A 15,821-nucleotide genomic window follows, 5' to 3' on the forward strand; every position below is an offset into this window, starting at 1 on the left:
AGAGCAAATGTTCATTTTCTCATTGCCAGGAGCATTCCTTAATCTGAGAAAGTGAGAGAGAATGACTGCGATCATACCTATTCTTTGAACAATCTTTTTGCAAGAATAGATATGAATGTCACATTAAAAAAAAAAAAAAGAAAAAAAAAAAAAGAATAAGTGGTTGGCTATTGAGGTGAAATAATCAAAAGGGCTGAAATAACAAGCACTGAATCTAACCCAACAGGTCAAGGGGCATAAATAAGCGGCACATTTTCTTGACAAAGTAATCAGCTACAAAATCCATGCATTCTCACATTTTTTTTTGCAAGGCCAACTTGTCTTTGAAACTTAAAAGACTTTTTGCCATGTAAAACAGAGGAAAAAGATAGGAGATTCTGCAAGGAAGCTGCAATTAGAGCAGAGTAATGATGCAGACCTTTGAAATAAATCTGAGGGAACACATAATAGTTCTGGAAGGGTAAGTGTGAAACTTTGCAGGGACATTTCAGGTTCAGTGGTTGATGCTGACTGTCATTTTTGCTTGCCCTTAAGCTAAACCAAACATGGTTAACCAAGCCTCTTGCAGCAAATTCTATCAGCTAGATAAGATGTGCAGCACTTAATGTACAGAATGTTGGCTGATTGTGGATGTCGCCAGAGAAGAATGTGAGGCCAACTCATTTTTTTGTTAGAAACTCTGACTGGGACAATTCCATCTCAGTATGAAGAGATTATCACTGCACCACTGATTGGTTAACCTCTGTTCCCATTATTCAGGTTTCTGCATGAAATAAATTGTCTGTCCAATACATATTGAAAAATCAGAGGAAGAATTCCTATTGATTTCCATTAGATTGTGTCGTAATATTGGGTCCAGTTTTTTACTGCATTGCTTTAGCACTTGGTCATCAGCACTGAAGTGTCAGCTAAAAAAAAAACCAAGGAGTCATGGCAACATTTTTCTCATGTGACTCATGAATGGATGTTTAGAATAAAAAGAAAGCATTAGAAATAGCCAAGTTCTTATACAACTTATACCCTTTAATTACTTTCTGTCACAGCAAGTTATCATTATATTTAATTTAGCAGACGCCCTCAGACTGGCAAGATGTGCTGTTTCATCCCTGCTGGAAATGTTGGGTTAGCTTTTTTTTTTTAAATTTTAATATGAGACATCAAGGAGGTGGAAGGAGAGCAGGGGTTTCAAGTGCCCTGACATCCGGTACTGTATCTTACGTTTCCCTAATTCTCTCTTCAAGGTGAGCAGTCAAGATAAGCCAATGATCTGCAGCCCATCTAATTTGTTTTTCCATCATTTTCTTAAGTTGTCTTATGTGCAATAATCATTATAGTGTAAGTGACACTACTGAGAAAATCAATTCTTCCTCACTGAATAGAAAATAAATTACACTACACTAGAATCATAATTGGTATTTTGTTTATTTTGTTGGACTTGGAGTTAACCACTGGGTACTTTGCCCAGGAAAGTTCTGTGTCTTCTGGCAAAGGCGCTGCTTGCTATAAACATTAAGGAATCTACTTCCGATCGAAATGTAATAAAAAATGTTTATGGATCTACACTGAATTTTCTGTCAGACGTTCAATATAACGTCCTTGAAGACTATAAAGTCTCTGAATATTTATTAGGAAGATGGAAGTCTATTCCAGATAGGCTTTGAACCATGCTCACCACTGGAGCATGTGAATGACTTTCAGTAGTACATCTGTCATATATTCTATTATTACAAGATTACTATTCCTCTTCTGCTGTTTATCTATAATTCAACCACAACAATGAAAAAGTCTCTTCTGCTCTACACGAGCACAAAGCCCACATAACTGATGCCAGCTTTTCAACCTGAGGATGAATAGGAGTTAGCAGAGGTTATCAGCACCTTGCATTGTTCTCACACATCAAGGGTGTTGTCCCATAGTGTGCCAAAAACCTCTCCAGTTTTACTGTATTTGATAAAATAAATTCGGGACTGGTAGTTTGTGCTTGGCTTAAATTTAACAAAAAAGTTTTATGGGAGGGGATAAAAAAGGGGGGCTGGGGGTGTCTAAGTGCTTTAATTTTCTGTGTGGCACTTATTCTTCAGAGCTGATGCTCAGGATGCTCAGGATAAAACCCCTGGGGTGAAAGGGAAGCTCCCCAGTGGCCAGGTCCTCCCATTAGTAAGACACTGCAGCTTCCCAGGAGCAAAGTTCCTTTGGAAAAAAGAATCAAACAAAACAAACAAAAAGCATAAAGGGGAAAGCAAGGTGCCTGTGTGCACCTATCCCCTCCCATTGCCCAAAGCCTGATTGAAATTATTGACACTTCCCTTGCTCCCTCCCAGTGGATAACCCTTGGCTGATTGCTGGGGTTCAAGAGAACTGCTGAGTGTTCTCCAACACCCTTTCCTAACCTACTCTGTGGAAAGGCACTTTTCCAGTGATCTGAGCAAGAATCTCTTCACCTGAGCCTTAAATCCCATATATAATGCAAGATACTTGGTGCTTGCTTATCTATTTAGTTCTGTCCTCCCTGTAAATTCCTGCATTTATCTTCAGGGGAAAAAAAAAAAAAAAAAAAGGATTATTTCTGGGTTTTATTTATTATTTTGGGTTGGGTTTTTTTTTCCTTCTGGGGAAAAGGAAAGGGAGTCTGTGTTTATGTTTGGATAACCTGGAGTATTTTCAGCATCCAGCTCTGTGTACAGCTGTTCTGGGAGAGATACTGAAAAGCTGCAAGTAGATTCTTTTGCCATCTTATCACATTCAGACAAGAGAAGACACCCCTTGTCTTATAATGATAAGCTACAGCCTTGATCGATTTGATCTGTGCTTTTGTTCTTCTTCATAATTTGAGCTATTGATTCTATTTATTAAAACTAATTTAAAAAACACAAGCCCTGAGTGCTCTGCTGTTCCAGATCAGGCTGCTTCAGGCAGTCTGATCTGAAGCTAATCCATTCACTGCTGATTTATTTTCACTTTGTTTTCAAGCAGAGCTCTGTTCTCTGTTTCATTTTTTTTGGTCCTCTGTTTCTCTCTGAGAAAAAAGGCATTTTGTTTCACACCTCCAGAGCAAGCAGTGGGGTTTAGGTTCCTTTTTCTGATACATGAAGTGAACTCAGCAAAGTTTACCTGACTCTTTTTCATGCAGGTTTTGTTCAGAATGTGGCCCACTGTGTATTGTTCTTTGTTGTCTTAAATCAAAGCACTACCTTTATGCTAGGAAAAAAGAAAAGTGTTTGCTTAAATTCACTCAGTCTTGCCATCTTGGAGTTAATGGGAGTCACCATGTTCCTAAACTAAGGGCCAGCAGAGGAAATCTTTTCCCTGTACTTCCTGGGAGGCACAGGTTTATCTAAGGGCTGGTTGCTAGTTCTCTAAAAATAAATACCTTTATTCAGACTTATATAAATCAAATGAAGCCCTTATTATTCCAAAGAGATTAAAAGAGGAACCTTGAGGAGATGGACACTTTTCAGCACCAAGCTGGCTTTGAGTTTCTGGGAAAAGGTCAGCATTTAGTGACTCAGAAATATTTTATTTATTGTTGACGCATTTTGTTAATGATGCTATTGGGCCCTCTTTTCCCCAGTTTAACACAGTTTTTTAAAATATTTAACCTCCAAATTATTTAGCTGGTTCAAAGCTCTCTGAGTGTCCTGCTTGTGCAGGGACTGTATATTGTGCCTGCTGCATCTTTCAGTGTTTGCTGCTGTAATGTATTCTTTCCACAGTTAAAAAAAAAACTCATAGTCAGTTCCTAATTTATGCTGAGGTCTGTTTGGTCATCCTCTCAGTCTAAAGTCTGAAATTTCTTTTGCAGTATGTCAGAACTATCAACTGGAATCAATCAGGCAAAACATAAGCCTTGACATTGTCATGAAGGAAACAGGTGCAAGGTAATATAGAGTAATATCCTCTGAAGCCTTGATCTGGCTTTGAAAACACTGCTTTACTCCAGGATCAATATGGGCACAGCAAGATGGAGTCAGTGTTGCTGAGTATTTTGTAGGTTAGAAATGCCTTATGTAGTGCATTAGGGAGACATCTTTGTTTTGACTCAAGAGCCACAGGTAGATTATTGATGGGATACTTGCTACAACCAACATGTAAGCAAAAACACAGTTGTTCAGATGCTGTAAGAAAGAAACTCCCCACAGCTTGTTTACAATGTGATCTTGCCCCAAACCTTCCCAGCAATGTTGTATAGCCCAGAAAGCATCTTCTGCAAGGGGTCAGCAACTCACATTTGACCCATCAGCTCCAGCTAAGGCCATGCTATTCCCAGTTTCCACTTCCTTGCCTGGGTCTCCAGGCAGGCTTACAGCCCAGCAAGGGCAGATCACAGTAAGTTTTTCCTTCTGTAGGAAGGGAACCCCTCTTTTGCCTGCTCTCTCCCTGCAATACCAGCTGTGGCTGTAAGTGAATCAAGTATCCTATGCACTACAGGGAGTCTGATGAGGGTACCTTAAGAATCAGACAATACTCCTCCAGCCTTCAAATAATTCCAGCCCAGGGGGTTGCCTGGAATTTGTGTTGAAGCATCAGTCCTTGCCCACCCTCTCCAGCATTTCTGTTGACCTCTAGCATCCCTTTAAGCTTTCCATGCCAAAAAAACAGAGTAAAATTGGTTATTCCTCTTAAAAAAGTTGTATCGTGTCTGTGATCAGCATTAGTGCCCTCCTCTTTACCTCTTCCAATACTCAAATACCCTTTTTGAGATGAAAGGGATCAGAACTGAACCCTCTGTTTTTACAGTAGAGAAAGAAAGAGGAAGGTTTCAGAAAAAGAGTGCAGCAAACAAGTGACACAATACCCTTAAGCATTTAGAGTATTATGAGGTTAAATTTGCCTTCTAGTCCACCTCCCAAAGAGGGCCTGGGAGAAGAGTAAGGGACAATTTGGGACTTTGCACTGGCAGTTCAACTTGTCTGATTTTTCAAAGATTATCAAAATTACCTAAGAAGACAATTTGTGGTGAGCTGAAACATTTTTTTAATATTTTCATTATTAAGGAATGCTGAAATGTTCTTGTCACATTTATTTTTGGTTCTGTCTTGTGGAGCCGATGCTGTGCAATGAAATTAGGAGTCTGAATGAGGTGCTGAAAGCTGAAATGGTATCAGCAAGTGCCACATCCACATGCCTTTTTTTACCCAGTTTTGTGCAAGGAGATGCCTATCACAGTCATTTAGAGAGCTGATGTCACAGTCAAATCAAGAAATATGATGGAAGGGTGTGTAGGAAGGGGGCAGAAGTCTCATCCACTGAGGTTAGATGTTGCAAAGAATATATTTTCCCAGGCAAAACTGCTAAACTCTTTCTCAGAGGTCTTCCATAATCTGCAGCTGTGCCATGAGCAGGTCATTTCTCCCATCACTATCATCCTTTTTAGGAGGACTGTGTATGTTTATTATTTTTAAGTTCTCCATGGAGGTTTCATGTTTAAGAAGCACTCTGAAGGTGAAAGCATGAAGCACATCTTTATTCTGAACACAACCTAGCATTTCAGCAGCCAGTGTGGTCAAGGTGGCCTCTTTCTGAAACAATACTACTCACTTTCAATTGCAATAAAGATCCATGCTTGACAACAGTGCAGGCTTTGTGCTGTGTGTTACTGAGAAGAGACTGTCAGTCTTAAAGGAAATAGTAGTTAGTATTTTTAAGGATAGTGGCACACTAGCTGCCATGCTGCATTTAGTCAAGAGCATCATTTTAATATGTGAAAATAAATCCACAACTAATGGAAAGTAGACAGATATATTCAGCTTTTTGCAGTGGCAAGGGAATTCCTGATGAAATAATCGGAAAATGTAATTATTTATTCGGTTTTGTAGAAGGAGAAGTAAGGAAAATTCCTTGCTTTTTCATTCCCTATCAAATTGGGGATGTCCATGGGGAGGGACCTCAATAACAGAGAAAGACTGTGAGGGAGGAGATACTCTCAGGAGAGTGCAGGACAATATTGGAAGAGTCCAGGCACCTGCAGTTGATATCCCTGTGATTGTTTCCCTCAGCAATCACCAAGAGAAGAGCTAAGAAAAGTTCTTTACATGGGAGCTCTGTGACTGGGAAGAGGACCAGTGATCTTGGAGTGTGTGGTGAGCAATGGCAGTGAACAGGTGTTTGCAGGACTTGAATAAAATGTGCAAAGTGCATTAAAGTGCGAGGACTGTGAGCTCTGACAATTACAGGAACCTGTTACTCACTTTAATCTCATGGTTGCTCCCATTCTCAGTGTGCTTTACCCCCTTGCACTTGCAGCAGCAGCAATTCCAGGAGCCAGCCCCTGAAAGAGTCAGCAGAGGCATTCAGATTAGGGGAAGGAATGACCAGAGGAGATTTCCTTTTCTGCATGGTGCTAGAATGACCAAATTTGGGGATTTTTTCCACTTTGTCAGTTTTAGTTTTATTGCAAAACTTAGGCATTTAAAATTTCAGTGTGTGCTTCAGTAGTTAAAAATAAGTAAATTGTCCACTTTGCCATGGTGCTGGAGAAGCAGGAGCATGTGGCACAGGCCCAGCACATTTCTGTATTTCTGGATAGATGTGTTAGCAGGCCCTGGGAAGAATGGAGTAAGTGCTATTTGCCTCTGGGACCTGTCCTTCCAGAGAGGCTGTTTCCCCAAGAATTCCAGTTGAGTTACATGTGTTTGACACTCACTCTGCTCTTTGGAAAATACAGCACGTAGTAGACAGCAGAGAGAATATTTACTTTTGAAAAGCTTATATTCAGATAGGAAAGAGGAGTACAGTTGAGTGTCCAAGTGCTGTTTCTTAAATGCTTTCTGACTGCTCTGGCATCAGGAGTATCTGATATCTCATTACAACTTCAAACAAACCTTTGCATGTACCCAAATTAATCCAAATATTTGTGGGGACCCTGTTACTTATTAGACTATGTGCTAAGTAGGGAATGTAACAGTGAATGTCTTTCTTTATATTTCATTAATATTTTGGGATATTTCAGCTGTGTCCTATTAAGCAGCATAGGCAAAATACCTATGAAGATATTGATAAGAAAGGAGATTAAAAGCACTCTAGCTGTCTCTAATGAATTTATCAGGATAAAGTGACACAGGTAAGTTATTTGGGGTTTTGCTATCCACTGACGTCTTGGCAAGAAATTTTGCAGAAAAGCTTCCTTTTATCTTTTACCTTCCTAAGGCACCCAACTCAGAACTTAAGGGATTTTGTCCCTGGAGGCTTTGTCTCAGTCCATAAAAATAGAATCATGTATGGTGGGCCTGCCAACATAGGAAGTCCCAGAGTCTTAGAGGTAGAAATTCTACACACAAAGAGCATTTGTCACCTTTTGGGTACAACTTCAGACAATGAACAAACCTGTGTTCTCTCCCTGCTGTGAAGATCTTCTTTGACACATTCTTGGGACAGGAAGAGTCTAAGTGACTGGCTGTGTGTGAGCAGGATGGCTATTCTTGGACTGAATCAAAAGAGGGGAAGAAAGTTGTGAAGACAATACCTTAAAAGCCTCCCATCTGATTGGACTGTGGACATTTTCCAGAACCATATTTGCCTTGACAAGTTGCCCATGGGAAAGAACACAAAGTAAAACATTGTTTTTGCAAGAACAAAATACCCAGTACTTGTACAATGCTCCGTTTGTTAGGAAAATATGCAGAGATATTAATATAAATAGATGTAACACCAAGAATGTGCTCAGAGTGAATGAATTTTTAATGGCTCCTCCTCACCATAAAGATGGCTGCAGATATCAAGGTCAGGTTTTAAGGAAGTTGTACATTCATCACATGCTGTATGTTTCTCAAAGGCCCCTGTGAGTAAGCTGTGAGGAACAAGGATGTGCTCTTCTAAAAGTAGCATAGTGTCTTACAGGATAATCAATACTAATAAAAGTATAGCTATCTGTAAAAATAAAGCAATCACTATTTCCTGGCTCTCTATAACCAAGACAGGATAACTTCATTCACTTGTGTTATTTATCTTGCACAGAACAATTTTCACAGCATGCCTTTGACATTAATAGAAGCAATTTTAACTGTGCTTTCAAGCTTACTGCTGGCCTTTTTTGTGGTAACTCATTCCAAGCAGTTAAACTCTTCCCAGATGCGACCATGATAACTGTGATTCTGCTCAGAGGCCTAAAGAGGACTTGTTTGTTGCAATTTGTGCTCGGCAGCAAACCCTTTTTCTCTCTGTGTGTATATTCTGTAGAGGAATCCAGAGCTCCAGCTTTGCTTTGCTACAGCTCTGGGTAAGGTTAAAGCAGGGAGGAGATCCCTCCTGCCAAGACAGCATTGCTTTTCCTGCTTTACCTGATGTCATTTGTGCTGCTGACACATCTTGTGCACTACTGATACTTGCACCTAAATCCTCAACAAAATTGATTGTCAGGAACTTTACAAAATGAGTTAATGCACACAAGGAGCTGGTCTGAATAATCACAACTCTTGTGCCTCTCCAGCTTTGCCACAGTGTAAATCAAACCAAACAAACACACTGAAATAACTACAATAAGTGTAGACCATTAAATATCTCAGAACTAGCAAAAGTCTTGGTGTTGCATTCCTTTTTCTGACTGGGAGTTTTGCCATCCTCTTTTTTTCTTCTGTTCCTCCATATCCAGATTCCTCCCACCCTATTCAAGCAGAGCTATTTAAAAGCACCTTGGAGCTTTATTTTTAACTGGCTGCACGTGTGACCTCAGAAGGAAGCTATCTGTGGGGGGATATAGCAGTGCTACTGAGGACAGTGTGTGCTTTGTCCACAAATGAAAAGGCTATCAGTGCTGAGACTAAACATGCCATGGCTTTGGAAAACTAAGTCAGGGAGGAGGGAGAGTAGACTTTACAAACCTATTGCTTGACCACTTTTACAGTCTTTTAGATGCTTGGTTGTTTTGTTGTTGTTTTTTGGGGTTTTTTTCTCAGCAGTTTTCTGTTTCCTTATCTCTCTTTATCAGCTGTTAGCTGCCTGCGGGCACTGTGTGCAATTAATTAGCTGACCTAAGCAAGGTCCTCAGGGAAAAACAAATCCCACAGCAAATCTGCTGTGTGCCTGTGGGAGCAGCATCACAGCTCTGCTGGGAAAACAGACATGTTGTTATCTATCCATGCTGTGGTGTTGTGGGCACTCTGCAAGTGAAAAGCCTTCAGGACATTGGGAGTGGGATTTTGAAATGCTCCCCTGCAGCTTTTTGTGGCTGGGGGAGCATTATTGCATTGGGTAAGTGTTAACTAAATTTAGAATAGGAATGCAATCAGTACTATTAATTATCCTTTTAATCTAATTCTAAAAAGAAAAGGAAAATTATTTTTATGGGAGGCCACTGATAAAGATTAAGGAGTGAATTTTCATCAGCTGATGCACTTATTGCCTTTTGGATTCAGACCTGCAAAGCAAACAGACATCACTAATAATCACTTTATCATCAGAGTTCTAATTGTATTTACTTTGTATGTACAATACTTTGTTTAATAGCTCAGAAACCAAAATATTTTCTTCCTCAAAGATGCCCTTTACATCACTCCCAGACCTGAAGAGGTTCCTAAGTGGTCTTCCTGAAAGGACTTATTCCTTCCCAGATCAACCCTACATTTTCTGTCTTCTTCATAAAATGTGCATTGCCTAGATTTTCCTTGGAATACTCACCTTTACCAGCTTTTATTATCCCACAAGAGGAACAGACCAGCTGCACTGTCTAGATAACTTCTTTCTCAAGCATTTAAAAGGGATGAGCAGCTGGCTTAAGCACATTAGGTGGATGCAGTGATCAGATGCTTCAATCCAGATTGTGCATGTTAGCAAGGGATTACGCTCTTTCTCTCATAAATCCATTTACATGTGTGTGAAGTAGGGCCTCTCAGACACACAAATCCATGGATCATGTCTCAGCTGAACAAATGAATTGCAAAGCTCTTCCTCCATTATTCAAGTGTGCCTGCCCTATCGGGGTCCACTCTTTGAAATGAATCTGTAGTTACATGAATAGGTATTATTAGAAAAATATTCCGCTTGGCTTTGGTTTTCTCTTAAAATAATGCCATATCTCTCTGAAAAGATGAGCCAGCAGGATGGTGGGAGATGTGTTTTATCACTGCCTGTCCCATTTCTCATGGCCCTGCTTTACTCAGCTTTACAAAGTCCCTGCTTCAGGATCCCATGGAATTGAGGTGACTAATACAAATCTTTCCCCATTCTTAAATTAAAGCCTCATGAGTGTTGAAAATAGCTTAGCAGCATGATATGAACAAACTCTAAAGACTTTAAAACCAAAAAGCAAATAAACCCAAGCTTTTTGCATTTAGCTTGATGGTTTTTGAAGCCTGATGTTTCAGCATCCAATTTATGACTTTTGTACTCCTCTCTGCCTGCTGTTAGGAAAGGAAAAATATAGCTTTGTCTGAAAGCACCTACAACCTACCTAATAGATACCAGAGATTTTCCAGCTAGGCAACTGAGTAGGAGAAATAATTTAATGTTCACATATATCTACATATGCCCCTTCCCAGTGAGATATTCACTAGAACCAGTCCCTAGCCACAGTGAAGTCATATGGCAGTGTGGACACATTTCACCGAGCTGGAGGCTTACAAATGTTCTTCATAAATTTAAATTAAATCACATTTAGCTCTAAGGAACCTCATGATTCATTCTAGTGAGAATTAGGACAGAAGTTTAGGGCCAAAGTGACAGAGATCAATTGATTTACACCATCTGGGATGTGGTCTGCAGTATATATTTGTCTCCTATTACAGCATGAAAAGCAAAATACTCCTTCAGTGTTGTATTGACTAATCAAGCAAAAACAGAAAAAAAAATCCACCAGGATGCAGGATCTTGTTGATTTGCTCATTTAATCAAGAGCACATTAAATAGGTCATAGAATCATTTTGTCTTCCCCTGATGTAAAGCAAAAATTTTTCTGTTGCTTCTGCTGGAACCTCCAGCACATCTCCAAAGAAAGAAGCAAAAACAAAGAAACAACAAAGAAACAACCAAAAAGAATTACAGAGAGTAAATTAAATTTCACTGTAAATCTTTGTTAGACAAAATGCACATTTCTGCAAAGGATTAGAAGGTGATAGCATCAGTCTATTAGCTCAGAGATTAAAGTAAAAATGTTCTTCAAAATCCTATCACATTTATTTCTTTGGAACCAAAGTTGGTGATTTAGCATTATGGTCACTGAATCTTTTTGGCTTTTTATTTTATTTTCCTTTGGTCTTTAAGTTATAAAGTTTATAGTATCTGCTTGATATAGTTCATTTTAACGTCAAGAATTTGCAATTTACATGAGGCAGGGAAGATAATTCTACAATGCACACACTTTTCTGATTAACTGTGTGTGACTTAAGTAGATGTAAGAAATGAGTTTTAAAGAGTGTTTTGAAAGACCTAAATTCAGCCAGGCTTTATGATGCAGAAATTATTTTATTTTCTTTAACCAGTCTCATTTCAGATAATCAGTGCAGTTCTTTGTTGTGCAAGGTTATTGCCTGTGGCAGGGGGAGGTCTTTGCCAAGGAAGGAGGCTGGAAGGAGGGGACACAAAAAGCAGTGTGGAAGTGAGTTCTGGTGGAAAATTTTTGCCAAAGAGCACTTTAATAATTGTTCAAGAAAAACTTTTGGGACCAGGGTCTGAGAATTCGTTTGATGAAAATGTAAAATACACCATTCTGAACACAAATGGCTAACCTCACAAACACAGTGTGGTTACATGGGCTTCACAGGTTTCCTTTGCATTTTTTTTCAGAGACAATTAGCAGAAATGACCTGTATAGGTCCATTTTTTTTAGCTTTTATTTTAACAAGTCTTTTTAATCACCCATACCTTGAGCATCAGATATTTGAATAATAACATCCAGTTCTCCATCCTTTTGCAATGAGGTCAATCTCCTTTCTATCACTGGAATCATGTGAGGTCGGATGAGAGAACATTACTTTTTCTGAAGATTTTTTTTTTCATGTCTTATGCTCTGCCTGTCTGAACTAATTCAGCCAAAGAAGACTCTATTTTAAGAAAAGATCAATAAATCTCCTCATCACTGGAAATGTTAGAGGGTTATTCAGGGACATTTTAGCAGTACCTGCTAATTTCTGTTCTTTGCATCATGTCCTCTGTAGGCTTTGAGATTAATTTGTTGCTGTGGTATTTCTGTGACACTGGACACAGCCATACAGAAACAAGATGCATTTGTATTGTTTGTTCTTCATAGTGGTATAAAGTGCAAGTCACCTGTATCAATGGCTGCATATTAACTGTTTCAATCATCAGATTTAGATGTCCCTATATAAATAAACAAATCTGTAGGAGGAGTTCTGTCCTCGTCCTGACACGTTTGCCTTTAAGCAGCAACATTTTCAGTAGCTTCATAATAAAGGAGTTTACTCACACCCATTCATGAGAAAAATGAAAATGCTATAATAAAGAGACATATAAAATAATTAAAAATGAAAAATGGAAAAAAAGCTGGGGGAATTTTGCATGTAGAAAGTATGAGTGTGATTTTAAAACTGGAGGAGGACAGCTTCAGTTCCTACCAATAAATTCCTCCAGAATTATTTTCAATGGATATTTAAGTCAGGATTTAGAAACCTCTCCTGGATATCTGGGCATGTGTTGAAGCAATGGGCCTGACCTAAATCTGTCCTTTTACACAGTGAATAACAGTAGTTAATATTGCCATTTTTCTATTCCCAGCTGCATGTACTGCTTCCCCACAATAACCGAGGATGGCTATGATGTGACCATCTGGGGCTTCTTTCCTTTTGCCTTGTTTCCTGCTGTGTCATTTGTTAAGTTCTTGGTGATTCCAACCCTGGAGTCCTTTCTAGGACTTTCTCATGTCTTGTGTTAGGCACCTGACTCTGGGTTTTCAATTCCACACCACACATTGAATTTTTAGGCCTTTCAGTGCTTTCCTTGCTTGTGCCTAAGTGCCAACATAAATTTTTAGGACCAAATACTACATCTCTCTCTTAAGTACACATTTTTTAGAGGAAGCTTTTCTTTACTTGCTCTCTTGACATGAAACATGCTTCAGCAAAGGTGGGCTATATTCATTTATTTGACCCTGAAATAGCACCAGAAACAAAACCTAGGAAATGCTTTCCATTTATTTTCTCCATGTACCTCCGAAAGAATTGGTACTGAACAGCCAGTGTCTCATGTTAAGTACAGATTGATTCTTGGAGACTAATTGGTGAGATTTATTGACAGTAGAGAATTTGGCTGGTTATAATAGATTCTGTTCATTATACAGTTGATAATTCAATGAGTAGCTGATTCTAATTTTCACTGTTAGTTATGCCTTTAAGTCTGACTTTCTATAGCTCACTCAGATGTTTAAAAACAATTAACCTTAATTTTTTTTAAGTGGAATATGAGATTTCAGCTATTAAACTTCAATTCTGTTTTAACTGCTTCAGGGCATTAGACCCATGGATCCTGCATTCTGGCACCTTATTAACACGGGATATCAGGATCTTCAACAAAGAAACTCAAGGTCTGATTTTTAGTTCTATGCAGATGTGGCTTTTCTCATATCAGTAACCCCTTCCATGAACGAGGTTCCCTTCTTTTCATTAGTTTCTGTATCAGACTGTAATTTCTTGTTGTTGTGAGGCATGGCACAGGCCAGTGTTTAATTAAAAATTGCTGATGTCCCGATGACCTGCGCCTGCAGAGAGATGATTCGTTTTAGCACATTGCCATAAAAAAAAATGATAGGTGGCTTTTCAGACAAAGCCCTTCTTCTAGGGCTCAGAAATTAGGCGTGCATTTCTACAAAGCAGAGTTTGAGAGAGATTTCAAAGCAGATCAAAGTTAAAGGGTTTCCTGATGGTTCAGCTTTGTAGCACTAAGCCTGCTGGGTGTTCTGCAAGGATCCATTGTACCCATCCACTCTGAAAGCACAGACACAGCTTTGCATGCATTACAGCAGCCCTGTTTTCAGTCAGGTTTTACAAATTGCCTAATCCAGGTTAGGCCTTTTCTGGAAGCTCTTTTATCCTTCTAACATTTGCATAATGATCTCAATACTGTAATTCTTGTGTGACAGTGTGTTGAAGCTCTTTCTGATTTACATTAATGATAGTAAAGAATAATGAAATACCAAATTGACTTCATCGTCTTTCACGACTGAGAATATCATAAATTTCAATGTTTAAAAAAAGTGTGGGACCAAGTTCACTCCTGGTGTAATCACTATGACATCTCTAGAACTAGGTGAGCTGTGCATTGACTTTTTCCTGCTTAAGTAAATATTAACTCATGAGGGGGTAGATTCTATTAAAAACCTACAATTAAAAAATGTGAACTTGTCACGCTGCTACTGTGACAGAATAATAGTCTTTTCCCCAAAATTTTTGATTAAAACATAATAATCTCCCATGAAAATTCTCAGCTAATCATCTGAAATAAAACATAGATGAGAATTGCATGAATACTTTATGTGAATGGTAAGGAAATAAGTCTCGAGTTTTGAGGCATTATGTAAAAATTTGCAGGACTGCACAGCAGGCTGAGTTCCCATTTCTGTCCTCCTGCAAACCTTACAATGAGACAGGATATGGGCTGAAAGGTGATCCCAAACAGACATACAAAACCAGTTCTGAGATGATGAAAATTAGGGGTGTCTGGCAGATTTGTTCAATGAAAAAGAGACTTCCATGGTAATGTGGAAAAATATTAATTTCTGTTTCCAAGGAAAAATAGACTAAGAAACTGAATCACAGGGCGTGATGTATATATGTAATGGGTTCATGTATGTAAAATGGGTGAGTGTTTTTTTTAAAAAAAGAAAAAACATCTTTTAACAACTGTCTCTCAATGCAACCAATATTATCTGATGTCTTGTGATGAACAGGTCATGTTAACATATGCATTTGTTCATGCTAGCTTCTTATCAATGATTAAATGTGTGAAAGAAAACAATCATGCAGATATTTTCTCCAAGGAGTAGTAGAAACCCTATATATAATTTGCTGACTGCCATTAGAAGTTTTCTTGTCCTTTTTGTTTATTGCAGTTAAATGAGAGGACTCCAGGTTAACAAAAAGGCTTACATGGTATTTCAAATGGGTTTTCTTCATAAAGCATATTCTGTGACCTTTAAAAATGATGAAAATATTGTCCTGGTGCATGCGTGATCCAGTATTCCAAAGTCCCAATTTGGAGCACATTATGAACTAATTAGAAGAGAGACTGTGAGAGGCTATAAAGTTATTAAAGTTGCAATGATGGGAGACAGTAGCTGACTCCATAAATTAGCTGTGCAACAGGTTAAGGAATTTTCCTGCATGAGCATGGATGGACCACTTTACAGGCATCTCATCCCAGTCTGGCTCCACAGGGGTGCTTCATCCTGTGCTTGAGCATCACTCAAAAGAGCAGCTGAGATGAGAAAGATGCTGTTCCCTCTCAGCAGACAGAGAAGCTGCAAGTCTGGATTTCTTCCTGAAGCAAACAAGGAAATGGCACCTACTGATGGAAGCTTTTTCCCCTGAGGAGAATGCTGTAATTTCCTGAATGTTGTGCTGTAATTTTGGATATTACAGCTGTACTTAGATGCCAAAACCTTCAGCCCAGAGCCCATCGTTGTGCCTGTGAGAAAGGCCTCTCCTGTGCTGGCAAGGCTGTGCAGTCCTGTGCTGTGAATAGTAAATAATCACCCCATTTTCTTTATTTTCAGGAGATTTGTCCTCACCAAGATGAGAGTCATTCCCAAAGGAGCTTTTGCAGGACTTGTTGACCTAGAGAAAATGTACGTATTGTGTCAATATTTACTAGGAATCAACTATTTTACTCTAAGCAGCACTTTCTGATTGCAGCTCCTTTTACAGCCTGTGAGCAAGTCC

General features: G+C 39.0%; 1 protein-coding gene across 4 annotated transcripts in view; it reads left to right on the plus strand.

Moving 5' to 3' along the window:
* The window catches only part of FSHR (follicle stimulating hormone receptor), an 81,422-nt gene that overhangs the window by 13,428 nt on the left and 52,173 nt on the right, over window positions 1–15,821 (plus strand). For all 4 annotated transcript variants that reach the window (XM_015623230.3, XM_015623225.3, XM_015623227.3 and 1 more), the window contains exon 2: window positions 15,656–15,727. In XM_015623230.3, coding sequence (XP_015478716.1) covers window positions 15,656–15,727 — 72 coding nt within the window. The remainder of the gene's footprint in view (window positions 1–15,655; window positions 15,728–15,821) is intronic.

The sequence above is a fragment of the Parus major genome, chromosome 3, assembly GCF_001522545.3.
Source record: "Parus major isolate Abel chromosome 3, Parus_major1.1, whole genome shotgun sequence".
NCBI lineage: Eukaryota > Metazoa > Chordata > Aves > Passeriformes > Paridae > Parus > Parus major.